This window comes from Strix aluco, chromosome 3 (assembly GCF_031877795.1).
Source record: "Strix aluco isolate bStrAlu1 chromosome 3, bStrAlu1.hap1, whole genome shotgun sequence".
Lineage (NCBI taxonomy): Eukaryota > Metazoa > Chordata > Aves > Strigiformes > Strigidae > Strix > Strix aluco.
The window spans coordinates 94,459,984-94,473,655 of record NC_133933.1 but is presented as its reverse complement, the minus strand read 5'-3'; the positions used below and the strand labels follow the sequence as shown (position 1 = coordinate 94,473,655).

General features: G+C 40.6%; 1 protein-coding gene across 12 annotated transcripts in view; it reads right to left on the bottom strand.

Annotated features, from left to right (window-relative positions):
- Positions 1-9,536: 9,536 nt before the first annotated feature.
- The window catches only part of IBTK (inhibitor of Bruton tyrosine kinase), a 60,136-nt gene continuing 56,000 nt past the window's right edge, over positions 9,537-13,672 (bottom strand). For 7 of the 12 annotated variants that reach the window (XM_074819688.1, XM_074819691.1, XM_074819690.1 and 4 more), the window contains 3 exons: positions 13,584-13,652; positions 13,353-13,485; positions 9,537-10,919 (listed from right to left, as the gene is read on the bottom strand). In XM_074819688.1, coding sequence (XP_074675789.1) covers positions 10,794-10,919; positions 13,353-13,485; positions 13,584-13,652 — 328 coding nt within the window. In that variant the 3' untranslated portion in view covers positions 9,537-10,793. Of the gene's footprint in view, positions 10,920-13,352; positions 13,486-13,583; positions 13,653-13,672 lie in introns of those variants that run through there. The other 5 variants (XR_012622628.1, XR_012622630.1, XM_074819694.1 and 2 more) reach the window with 4 other exon arrangements.

The following is a 13,672-nucleotide window of genomic DNA, read 5'->3' as shown; positions in this document are numbered from 1 at the left end:
CAATGTGTTTGCACTCTTCTGTGCTACCCACTGCATCTCCTCCAGCTGCTATGAGCTATTAGTAATATTTCCAGAATGAAAACATGGAACTGTTCCTGTTTCTTCCCAAATGCCAGAACTGACAAAAATGAAACAGAGTGTGACATTGCCAACAGTTGTTACCTGATCCCATCATCCTTGATGAAAATAAAGTGTACAAATAATAATGCAAAACATAACTCAATCCTACTCCTACTTGAGTTAACCTATTTTTTCCTTCGACTGCAGTGGGAGGAAACTCTTCATATGCCAATACACAATCCTTAACCAGAGATGATGTCCCTATACTTCTCATTTCTCATCTGTAACTTCATTTCTTCATTTGGGGGGGGGGGGGGGGAGGGGGGGGGAGCAACACAAAACACAAAGGAAAGTGCAAAGTTCTCCCCTCAGGAAGGGACAACCCAGGCACCAGGTGTGGGCCAAAAGGCTGGAAAGCAGCTTTGCAGAAAAGAACCTGGGGGCCCTGGGTGACTCCAGTGTGAACATGAGTCAGCGATGTGCTCTTGTGGCAAAGAAGGCTGACAGCCTCTAGGGCTGCATTAGGAAGAGGGTTGCTAGGAGGTTGACAGAGGTGATCCTCCCCCTTTACTCAGCGCTGGTGAGGCCACACCTGGAGTGCTGAGCATCCAGTTCTAGGCTCCTCAGTACAAGAGAGACATGGACATACTGGACAGTCTCCAGCCTAGGGCCTTTCAACCTCAACCACTCTGCGATTCTGTAATTTTACTCAATACCATCCTGACAGCAGGATGAGTAGTAGCCATCAGTATATCACAAATAATAATAGCATTTTGATACTACCTGTGGTGCCTCTAAGGGTGCTCATTACCCTCCAATGGCATTTCTAATTGTGGCTCAGCTTACAGCAGGTGGAGATCTCAACCAGAAATTTCATGGTAGGTTTCTGTGTTTGTACATGTGTGTACACACATGTGCATGCATGCACATGCTTATGCATAAAAATAATGCAACTGAGATACAGCAGCACAGTACTACACAAACAAGAACAGAAAAAATATTCCTTATCAAGATAATACTGACAAGAGGAAAAAAATATTTGGCTATTATATGTTCAGAACCAGAAAAAAGTCCTTGTAACTTGCACTTTTATCTCCGTTTTATGCTCAGCCCAAGTTGCCACAGGTGCATCTCAGCAAGCTCAGGGGTAGGTAATGAAATCTGCCCTGAGGGCTACTGCACAGGCACAGAAATACCCAAGCATTCTGCAAGGTGTTAAAGTGTTAGTAAAGATGTATGTATGGGAACTTAAAACACATTGTAAAAAGTGACATCATGTTGTAAAAAAGTTTGCACCAGGTCAGTAGTTACCTTTATTTTACAATGGACTTAAAACCTTTGTAGCAGTATGCCACCACTGCATATCACTTGAGATAGAAGAAAACAGAAAAAAATATTAGGTTTATAAACCTGTGGTGGGAATGAACTCCAAGGTAGGAGCTGCCCCTTGATACACCAATATGCTTATTGGTTGATTCCTTTGCCTCAGTCCCGTGAGAATCAGCAAGCACGTCCTGTATTTAAGATTGAAAGCATCATAGCTTTCAGAAGAAAATTACTAAAATATTCACAAGTCTACAGAGCCAATTTGAAACACCCAGCACTGCAGCCATTGTGCCAAGGCTATCAGCACTGCAGTCACAAGGAGAAAGGCATGTTTGAGAGCCAGTACATAGTTACGATGCCTCTGATTTGGCTTGGTTTTTGCTACTGTGTTTTCATAAAGCCTTTTCAGTTCTCAGTGTAAATCTCACTCCATATAGTTCCTTTTGGGGGGAATTTTTTAAATCTCATCCCCTTAATGAGCTAAATTTTTATCATCAAAGCAGGAGACTTGCTCATGCTCTAAGTTATACCAGGTATAAAAGGACAACCCAGGAGAAATTAAATTCAGTTTCAGAACTACATGAACTTGGACATTACTAAAATTAAGGTGGTAATTTCAGGCTCTGAACAACATAAAAAAATGCACAGTTTAATGACTGCTATGCAGGGAAGAGTTTTATATGGGAACATAAGGAATCTTTGGGTGCTGTTTATACCAAGTCCACTCTTCAATAAAAACCAAAATATTGCATACACAGTTTGTCCTTGCCACATACAGTAAAAGCCCTAAAATTTCTGCAGCAATTGGTGATTTCTAACATATCCAATAGCACTTCACAGAATAAGTTCATGCTGCACAGTATTACATAAATCTTCACATCTCCTTGTCCACCAAAGCTTTATTAATACAACATCTTCAGGTGTTGCAGCTCATTCTGAAGCTGCAAAGGAGCAGGGGGAAAAGGACTGAGTAAAAACTGGGTTTATTGTTTCTAGGAAAGAAAAGGTTGGACATTGTAAGATGAGAATGAATATAGGGCAACATAAACAATTGCAGCTTGCAACTCACAATAAGTTTTCAGAATTCCAGCCAAAACCTCCTTTTTGATGCCATCAGCCAGAAGAGAGAGCACTCCAGGAGTGCAATTTCCACCTCTGTCTGCTTGCATTGCTGCTCAGCCCTGATGGGATGCTCTGAAAGCTCACACACATCAAATAATATCACATGCTTTGAAAAGTAACCATATACCTCTATTTCCCCCCCAAGCAATCAAGTTAGGCTCATGCTTTTTTATTTTTATTGCACTATTTGCCATTTCCCTGTCTCTCTGCTGCTACCCGCTCCCCTCAGCTTAACTACTGGGAATAATTTTCACTTTATTGCTTCAAATAACAGGAATTTCAGGTCAGAGTTTTCCTGGGTTTACTAGAGAATATTTAGACTCAAAAGATACTTACTGCCTGTTCTTACAAGTTACCTGAAAGATGTTGCCTGTTAAACACCTGGAAGGAAATATCCATGTTGAGGTTAATACAAGCTGTGATTAAAATTTTCACCTCTTTTTGCTTTTTTCTTTCTTGATAGTACTAGTAAAATACATTTAACATAGAGATGTGAACTTGTAATGAAAAAAAAATGTATAGAAATATATAAAAGATGTACTAGAAACTAATTCTATGCCCTCAACAGGAAACTGCAGAGGACGTAAGCTCAATTTTCTTCTCTTTGCAGCTCACCTTTAGACATCCCACAGTCAGCCCATCACTTCTCCAAGCAGGTGGCACATGCTACTCAATGCAGCTCCTGCTTTACATTAGTGTGCCTTCTCCCAAGGAATTCATCACCACCAGTTCAACTAGTTAAGCTTACCTATTTAGAGTGAAATCATCACACTAAAACTCGTACGTAACAATCATCATAGACTTGTCAATAGCAGGTCAAGCACTTTTTACAAGAACATTAGTTTACGGGACTAGTAATTGCTCACGAACATGGAAACAAAACAAAAAGAGAAATATGACCTGATCAGAAATATGACCCCTTCAGAACAGGAACAAACAGATATTACCAAATGACTGGCAGCACAGAGGAGCACGTTCCAGCAGCAGAGGCACTCGCTTCAGAAAGAGGGGCAGAGAAAGAGAGGAACAAGTCCTGCTTGAAAGGAATTTCTACATAGCTGATCCCAGAAGAGCTACAGGCTCTACATGGGGCTGGAATGGGCAACTGGAAGAAAAGACTTGCAGATTCTCCTTCAGGATGTGACCATAAATTTACTGCTTAACCTTAGACTAACCAACTTATTACTTGTGTATTGATAGTGACCACCTGAAAGTTGGACAACAGTTCACAGTTACTATACCTCACAAAATAGAGTGAGGCTTAATTGTTAATATTTGCAAAGCGCAAAGTTCAGATGAAAAGGTTCACTACCACTCAGTACATACAGATGAAGAGGAGAGATAACATATTAACTCTATTTGCTGACGTGGTGCAATATAATTCAATTCTACAACCGCAAACAACTCAAATGAAGAGCTATGGCTATGCACACACGCATGCACACACATTCTCCTTCAGCCCTGATGCTGTCAGCCATTTGTGCAATAGAAATTTGTGATCCTGGAAACTCCACTGCGTTCATAGCCTTACAGCTTAATTCCATCTTCGCAGTATGCACAAAAGTGGGCAGTGTCTTTTAAACATCTTGAAATACACACGGCAAGATTCTACATATTTTTCCCTTCTATTGCAATAAAGGCAGCATATAGAAGGCAGGAAAAACATCTGTACATGTGCATAAGTAAAATACAAGACACCTTTACAGTTAATACATTCTTTATACTTTTTTCTTTTTGCTAACGGATCACCTGTTGTTCCAGGCATTGTGTCACCAGATGACACGAGCACAGTTCTCACAGTGAAGTGCTGTGCTGCCATCAGTGACATTTAGCAGAAGTGGTAGGTTCCCCTTCAGAACAAACCTATAACATTAGACAAAAGATAGCTCACACTGCAAGGCAGTCACAGCTGATGAATCACGATGACTGGAAAGCACTGAGCAGGAGCAGGTAGCTTGTATTCCCTGTGCAGCTCTCATGACCTCTTCACCCACCGTACAGGGATTACAGCCAGACTCACGTAGCAGATGCAGCTGCTGTGCTTAAAGCAAAGGGCACCTGGCACCCTCCCACCTCGAACTGCATAACTTCTGAGACAGGCAGCTATTTCCTTGTAGTCAGGGTTCACTGGCTGACAAACATACCTGACATATTCCTGCAGAATTACAGGACGGTGAAATGACTAGATGAGGAAGAAAGACTCATCTTCTATCTTAATGGCACTTCAGTCTGAGGAGACAGAGATCTATAAATGGTTTACCACTGTGAGAAATTAGTTGAGACTCCAGCCTCAGGCACTGCATTCTCCATATCTTCCTGGAATAAACTTCTAAGGGACAGGAAAGGAAAAAAAAAGAGGGGGGGCAAGAAATCCTAAAGTATTGAGAACTATAAAAAAATCTTTTGGGTCAATTTTCCCTGCTTAGTTTCTTATTTGAGAATGTTTCATGAAAATGATGATTTTTTTATTAGGAGAGGAGAGAGACCTGACTCTCAGCTTTTCCCCAGCTGTACATTATTACTTCAGAGCAAATGCAGTGGGACTGTTTAAGTCTGCTCTTACATAAACTTGCTTTTTGTTTGCTTATCTGTTTTTCATGCACGCAATATCCTTCACAAACTCATTGTGTTCCCATGAAAACATGAACCAGGAAGTTCTCCCTCTTTGTCACTTTGAGACATGCAAATTCAAGCACCTTCATGTGCTCTGGATGGAGCTGGAGAAGACCCAGACAAAGCGGGCACTGGAGCCAGGAGAGAACTCCACTGACCAGTCCATCCTCAGGAGACGACTTCAGGATCTTCAGACTCCCTTAACTCAATTACCTAACTCCTTACTGTCTATAACAGCAGCTTAGTTACATAGCACCTACCCCGAGGCCCAGTTTCAGGCTCTAGCTGAGATCTATACCCACTGCATCAAAACAGAAAACTGTTAGCATTTCAGTTACTCAAATTACAGGAAAAAAAATGTGTTTTAAGCAACACCTTGATACACTCGGGTAAATTCTTTAAGACTGACCTACAGAGCAGAGTTTCAACTTGTATTAGCATTATATATTAGTATTAGTCACTGCTAATCCTTATCTGAAGCCCTTGCAAAAGTTTGCTCAATTTCTTTTCTCATTTTATTCAAGTGATGAGAGAGAAAAGGGGGGGAAAAAGACAGACCATGCTAAAGAAATAGCATTCCATGTGTGCTTCTGGGGGAAAAAAAAAAGTCTGAATCTTTGCTGGAAGAATGAAGATAGCTCATCTGAGAGGTAGCTTCATCTCTAGAAGATTCTTGTTTGTTCACACTCAACTTACTTCCTCCAGGCAAGGCCTTCGAAGCTCCTAGTGCTGCAGTGCTAGTGCAACATGAGTAGTAATAGTGCAACATGCATGTAGGTATCTGAAAGCTGCTACCAAAATGGCATTTTTTTTGTGTGTCTTGATATATACCATAGTGCGGTAAGTAGTTGCGTGACAACTAAAAACTTTCCAGGGAAGAGTTTGTGTCTGACACCACTCTCCCACCCAAGAAAAATCTCACCCAAGCCATTTGAGGGACTCCGCAAACTCAGAGAATTCCTTTGCTGCACCATTACTAAAAACTTTTTTATTTAAAACATATATTGTATGTGTGTGAATTTGTTTGCCTTCTACAATTAATAAGCTTTTTCCTCAAAGTTAGACAGAACTGACAAAAAATTTCCAGAAGGAGCACAAGTATTCCAGGTTACTTCAACCTACAAAGCAGGTAACAGGGTGGTGGGGAGGAAAAAGCATACAAGATGGCAGTGGAACACGTCTTTCGCTAGGCACGGTTTCTTGCAGCTACTGTATAAAAACCTTCTTCTAGATAGTAACGTGAATGAGAGCAAAGAGTAGCCATTCAAGACTACATGGCAATTACTACTTTGGACATACACGCTGTTCCACTGCCTAGTCGAAATACAGACATAAGCACCCAGCTTACCATTAGAATCAGCACTGTGAGACTCTAGAAAGATGCTTTTCTAAGAAAGTTTATGCACTGAGGTTCAGAACTAGCTTGGCTGTCACAGACACTCTTCTGATTCTGAATCTGCAGATCCTGCCTCTAACATTCCTTCAAGAGCACTCCTAGAAATATTATCTACATTGCTCTCACAGGATTTAAGCACTTGCAGACATATGAGTACAGTAAGAACGGAGTTTCAGATTCCACAGTACTGGTCAGTGGTCAGAAAGATTTCTGAATTGCAGTGCACAGCTGGCCAGATACACCAGGTTCCTTCCCTCTTGGCAGTTCTGAGGTTTGCCACAGCTAGAACCTTGACAGGAGGGACTCACCTTTCAGATGCTTCATCAACATCTCACTTGACCAGGGTGAAGTGCATCAGATTTTGGAGAGGAAAAAATCTTCCCTTCAGCTGAACTAACAGGATCTTTGGCAGAGTTTTACAGATTTTTCTTGGAGTACAATGGGAGGATCCATTCTGAGATCATTTGACACCTCCACTAACTAGCTTCCTGATACTGAAAAGGTCTTCAAAAAAAAGACCTTGCCATTCTCTGATGGCAACATGCGAGTCAAGAGTTAAAAGTGACTTTATTCCAATATAAATTTTTTACCTTTATATTTAGAATTAGATCTAATAATCCAGTAATCTCTTTTGACTTAAAATTGTCATTATATTAGAGCAAACAGTTATTCTGGCAAGGGAAGCATTCAGATTGCTAAGGTGCTACAGAATATTATTCCAATAACAGAAAAATCAATGAACATCTCGATCATTGATGAGTCAATGAACAGTTTGACCTCATCATCGAACTACTCTTGAGGGATCTTGAGGAGTCACTTTCTGTATCATTTCCCTATTATAAGCATTAAAAAACAAAAAAGGGGGGCGGAGAGGGGGGACACAAAATAATTTAAAGTGCAAAAACATTTAAGGAAGTTTGGTTTCAATTTCACCATAGCAGAAAACTACGGTAGAACCTCTGTGAATACTTTCATTTTAGAATCTGTAACTGAAATTCCCCGTTGTCACCTGTAAATGACTTACCAAGCAGGGGCAGGAGGATTCAGTTAAAATGCATATGGTAGGAAAGTATCATTAAGATTTGTACCACGAGTTAAGTTAGTAATTTAGTAATTTTTTGTCAGTGCTTTTCCATGAAAAGTTTCAAAAAAATCAGTCCTTATACAGAGATTCCATTCAATGATACTCTACAGTCAAATTATTCACTAAAAATAGCCTCTGTTCTTAGGGAACAAAGGCAGTTACAGGTTTTCTAATCAACTGAAGTCACCCACTTCTCCTGCACTTTCATTTCGATACACAATGCAGAAGAGTTATATATTCCTCAAATGCCCTGACACAGTGCCTCTAACAGCAAGTACTGAAGAGACTCCAGTGTTATCAAAATATTAGATGTAATTTTGCCTCCCCATTTTAATGTGAAAACACTCACCATTGAATGAAGTGAGTCGCAAGTCTCAACTCATTTCACTAAATGAATACTGATCTACTACTATGTAGTAAACAGGGATAAACAGAATTGTTTAGGCTTTAAAGCTCTTAAAATACCCCTAAATATTTTCCCAGACGACACCTGGTAACATAACACTCATGGTGAGCATGGACATGTTGGAGAGCCCAGCAAAGGACAGCAAAGATAGCTGAGGCACTGACAGACAAGCAGAGGCTGAGAGCTGGGACTGTTCGGCCTGGAGAAGAGAAGGTTCAAGGGGATCTTACAATGTGCGTAAGTATCTAATGGAGGGGGCAGGGAAGAAGATGGAGACAGACTCTTCTCAGTGGTGCCCAGTGACAGGAAGAGAGTCAAGGAACGGCACAAACTGAAATACAGGAAATTCTGTTTAAATATAAAAATGCCTTTTTACTGTGAGAATGGTCAAAGACTAAAACAGGTTGCCCAGAGAGCTTGTGGAGTCTGTCCTTGGAGATACTCAAAACCTTAGTGGACAGTGCCTAAGAAACCTGCTCTGGCTGAGCCTACTTGAGCAGGGGGGTTGGACTGGGCAATCTCCAGAAGTTGCTTTCCATCTCGATGGTTATGCAATTGTCAAGTCTATACAAAAAAAAAAAATATACAGAATGACCTCACAGTAATACCAGGAAATTATAGTTTTTGATCAAAGTATGCAACCGAAGAAAATGTAAAGTTCTACCACTTCCACAGAAAGACATTTAAATCTCTTGATGCAATTGTCTTGTTCGGGATTTTTGCTTGGGTTTTCACATGTACCATAAGCTATCCCCAGAGCGTATCCAGGGATTTAGAAATTTTTGTTTCTGTTTCCACTATAATTTGAATTTTTAAAGTGTGCTTCAGACATTTTAAACTGTTAATTTCTAAGTTTTAAGAAAGTTAACTAAAAATGGAATCTCTAAGTTTACACACCTTTCTGTGACACATTTAAGCTGTGACACTTAAGCTGATCTAACACAACTGTTGAAAAAAAAGTTCTTAATTTCAGAAGTGTGGTACACTGATTGTTCTTTGCTTTGTGAATATTAAGTATAATCAGTGACAATCCATAAGCAAACTATGGCAACAAACCCAGAACTTAAAAGTGGTCAAGCTCCTCGGCACTGTGGAAGCATGAATCCTCTTATAATGACAGAATGACATTTTAAACAGCATATTCTAATCCATTTGGAAGAAAAAAAAAAAAAAATCTAAGTTAGCAACTTTACAATCATTTTATATCTGAGAACAAATTGGGTTCACACCTGGAAAGGCTCACTGCTTTTATAGCTGTTTCTCACAGTACATAAGCTTTCTTTTAATTCAGGATAGTTTCAGCAGGCTCTAAGGCCCTGCAGTGCATCAAGTAAAGCACTTAATGCAAGTATTCTCATCAGCATAGTGAATGAATCACCATTAGAACTTAAAATAAATTAAAAGCTACATCTTCCTTTGCCTGTGTAACTTCAAAATGCCTACAGTTCTTGTTTCATATGCAAAACAAATACTTTTAGGATTACCTAAAGTAGTGATTATATACAGACAGCACATAAAAGTATACTAACTTTGTGTAAATCAAGATTTTATGGTTTATTGCATTTGTTTACAATTTTTGTGGGGGATTTTTTTGGTGTAGCTTGACCTGAAACCATTAGACATATCTACATAGCTTTTTTTCAACTCTTATCACACAGTGATCAATTCTCTACATTCATCATCTGCAGTTCTGTCAATTCCAGTTTTCCAGAGTTCACGAGTACTAACACTATTGAAAAAGTACAAGTTCAAACACACCTATACAAACAGACAAACTAGACAGAATATTGTAGATAAGGCTACATTTTTTTTTCCTCTTTTTTTTTATATATATATATGAGCTTGTTTAAACCAGGCACAGAGAACTTTGGAACACACAATACTGAAAGCCACCTATGATTATCTTTGAAGGTTAGGTGTTTGCAAATTCCACAGTGAAGCATTCGTCCCTATAGCTTTAACAATGAATACAAAGATCTTTTATTTCCTCAGCACTTCAAGTGAATTGTACCTTAAACACAGTGGTTCTAAAACTGTACCATATTTACCAGAATAAGACTATAGATGAGCTAATTAAGTGCCACCATGTTCTATTCAACTGTGTGTTTTACTTCACAACAGAGCTGACTGCTCAAAGGCCAGCCTCACAACAGTGAAAAACCATGCAAAACTGAACTGAGAGCAGGCAATGGCAGGGCACTTAGGTACAGCATAGAGGTTCATCGTGGAGCATGACAGTAATAAATACTGGCCGCAACAATCAGAGAACCAGTTCTTGCACATATAACTTAAGGAAAACTGCATTATCAAACTGTACTTCTACATGAAGTTCAAGCACAAACGTTTTCCAATATTCCCAATTTGCCAGAAAGCTCTGAAGAACATACTCCCGCCCAAACTTTAAAGATGTATAATTCTGCACATTCAATTCCACATTGACTCACAAAATAAGCACTCGCTTTTCAGCCACTTGTGAATTTAACAAAAAACCCTCACAATTTAAGATTAGCAAATACATTTCCAATCTACAGCTTCATGTAACATTACTAATAATATGTCTTCTTAAAGAAATTCTCTCAAAACATACATACAATATATACTGTGGGTAAAGGACACAGTGAACACATTATTTCCATTCCCTCTAACAAATACCTAGTGATTATGTGCAGTGTTTTAATGCTGATGTTAAAAATCACATGATTCCTGTTCTTCCAGTCCCATTTTACTTGTAACAAGAATTAGAACTTCAGAAGTGCACATACAACATGGACTGTGAAGAGTACAAATTAGTGCTTGTTCCACATAGGTGCTGCTATAGGTCCCTGTGGAGCCCTTTCAACAGTTACAAATTCATCAGGGTTGTCAAAAGCTTCATAGTGGATTAATAGATCTTGAATAGCACACTCCTCGATCTGGAAGGAAGAAAGAACATGTATGTCAGTATCAGATCTACATTTACACCAGTAGCACGGTTATGAATTGGCTTTACTGGTCCTGAATGCATGTCTGCTACAGACCTCCTAACCAGGAAGTAGTAGTAGATGAGGCCTTCTTCAGACAAGTTGAAGAAACCTCATGTTTGCAGGCCCTGCTCCTCATGGGAAACTTGAGCCACCCTGATATCTGCTGGAAAGGCAACAAAGCAGGGCACAAGCACTCTGGCTCTGCATTGGTGAAAACTTCCTAACACAGATGGATCAAGGAGCTGATGAAGGGAGACACTCTGCTGTATCTCATACTTACAAACAAAGGAGGACTGGTCAGGGATGAGAAAGTTGAGGGCAGCCTTGGCTGTAATCACCATGAGATGGTGGAGCTCAGGATCCAGAGAGACTGGAACAAGGTAAATAGCAGGATAACAACCTGGGACTTCAGCAGATAAGGCTACGGTCTGTTCAGGGATCTGCTTGGAAAAAATTCATGGGACATGGCCCTGGAAAGAAGAGGGGTCCAGGACAGCTGGTTGATTTTAAGGATGACCTCCTCCAAGCTCAAGAATGGTCCATGACAATGAGCAGGAAGCCAAGTCAAGCCAAGAGTGGCAGGATGCCTTGCATGGATGAAAAAAGAGCACCCTGACAAAACTCAAACAAAAAGGAAACATACAAGAGGTGAAAGCAGAGAAAGGTGACCCAGAAGTAATAGAATGACACTGTCTGAGCACACAGGAACAGAATTAGGAAAGTCAAAGCTCATCTGGAGTTGCATCTGGCAAGGGACATGAAGGGCAACAAGAAAGACTTCTACAGCAGCGAAAAGATGACACGGGACCACCGCTGAATGACAAAGGACATGAAAAAGGCTGGGGAACTAACAGCCTTCTTCATCTTGATCTTCAGTGGTAGGATCGGCCTTCAGCAACCCATGCCCCTGAGATCAGAGTTGGCCAATATGACTGTAAGTCCACTCTCAAAAAAAATCTTTGAAAGGTTGTGGCGATAAGGGTTAGTTCCTGAGGACTGGAAGGAAGCAAATGTCATTCCTACCTTCAAGAAGGGAACGGAGGATCTGGGTGACTAATTACCAGTCACCCTCATCTCGATCCCTAGGAAAATGGTAGAGCTTAGGTATGGACTAAGAGCTTAAGTGGACAAGTTTAAGTACAGACAATATAAATGGACAGTGAGACGGACTGAAAACTGGCTGAACTGGTGATCTGAAAATCCAGCTAGAGGCCAGTCACTAGCACCAATACTGAGACTGAGACTAGGTCCAGTACTGTTTAACATCTTCATTAATTACCCACATGATGGGACAAAGTGCACCCTCAGCAAGGCTGCAGACAATACAAAACTGGAAGGAGTGGCTGATATGCCAGATGGTTGTGCTGCCGCTCAGAGGGACCCATCCATGCTGGAGAAACGGACTACGAGGAACCTCATGAAGTTCAAAGGGAAACGTGAAATCCAGCTCCTGAGAAGATTAACCCCAAGCACCAGTACACACTGGGAGCCAACAGGCTGGAAAGCAGCTTAGCACAGAAGGATCTGGGGTCCTGGCAGACAGGTTGACTATTAGCCAGCAATGTGCTCATGTAGCAAAGAAGGGCAACAGTCTCCTATGCTCCACAAGGGACAACATTGCCAGCAGTTTAAGACATGTGATCCTTCCCCTCTATTTAGCACTAGTGAGACACATTTGGAGTGCTGGCTCCACTTCTGGACTCCTCAGACATACTGAAGACAGTTCAGTGAAGGGACACAACAGTGATTAAGAGCTTGGAGCATGTGACACATGAGTAGATGCTCAGCACACTACAGTTGTTCAGTGTGGAGAAGGCTTAGAGAGATCTTACCAAAGTGTATAAATATCTGATGGGAGCGAGTAAAGACAACTGAGACACACTCTTCTCAGTGGTGCCCAGTGACAGAGAAGAGGCAATGGGCACAGACTGAAATACAGAAAATTGCATTTAAATATAAAAATCTTTTTTTACTGTGAGAGTGGTTAGAATCTGGAACAAGTTTCCCAGAGAGGCCATGGAGCCTCCATCCTTGCAGATATTCAACAGCTGCCTGGACACACAGCAACCTGCTCTAACTAATCATGCTCTGAGCAGGGGTTTGGATTAAACAATTTACCTTTTGGATTAAACAAGTTCCTTCCAACCTCAACCATTCTCTGATGCTGTGAAAGCATTAATCATGGACTCAGTAGTCAGTTTGACTTTAATGTCGGTCTACCTTATCAAACAGCAATGTGAAGTTATTATTAAATTATATCTAATATCATGATGTAAATGATACTAAGTGTTCCAATACATAACTAATCCTAAAAACTTATCTCTGAAACAGCCATTGAAAACTCCTTGTGTTACTTCACAGCTGCAGTAACACAGACTTTACCTGGATCAAAGCCAAGGGTTTTTCTCTGCTCCTAATAAGCGCAGCTTCTTGCTGGCGCTCTTCCTCTACAATAGCTGAAAACATGACAGGTGCTATCACAGGAGAGCTAGTTGGTGATCCTACTAACCAAGGACTGCAAAAAAAACAAATGACATTGAGGCAACATCAAGAACAAGGTCAGCACAACATAAAGAAAATAAGCTCCAGAATGTAAGCCACTGTCAAACTTACTTATGACTCTCCAGCTGTGGAGAATCCAGAACATGGTCTTCCAGACCTGGGCTACTTCTAGTGGTGCACCTGGAAAAAGGTAGGAAAGG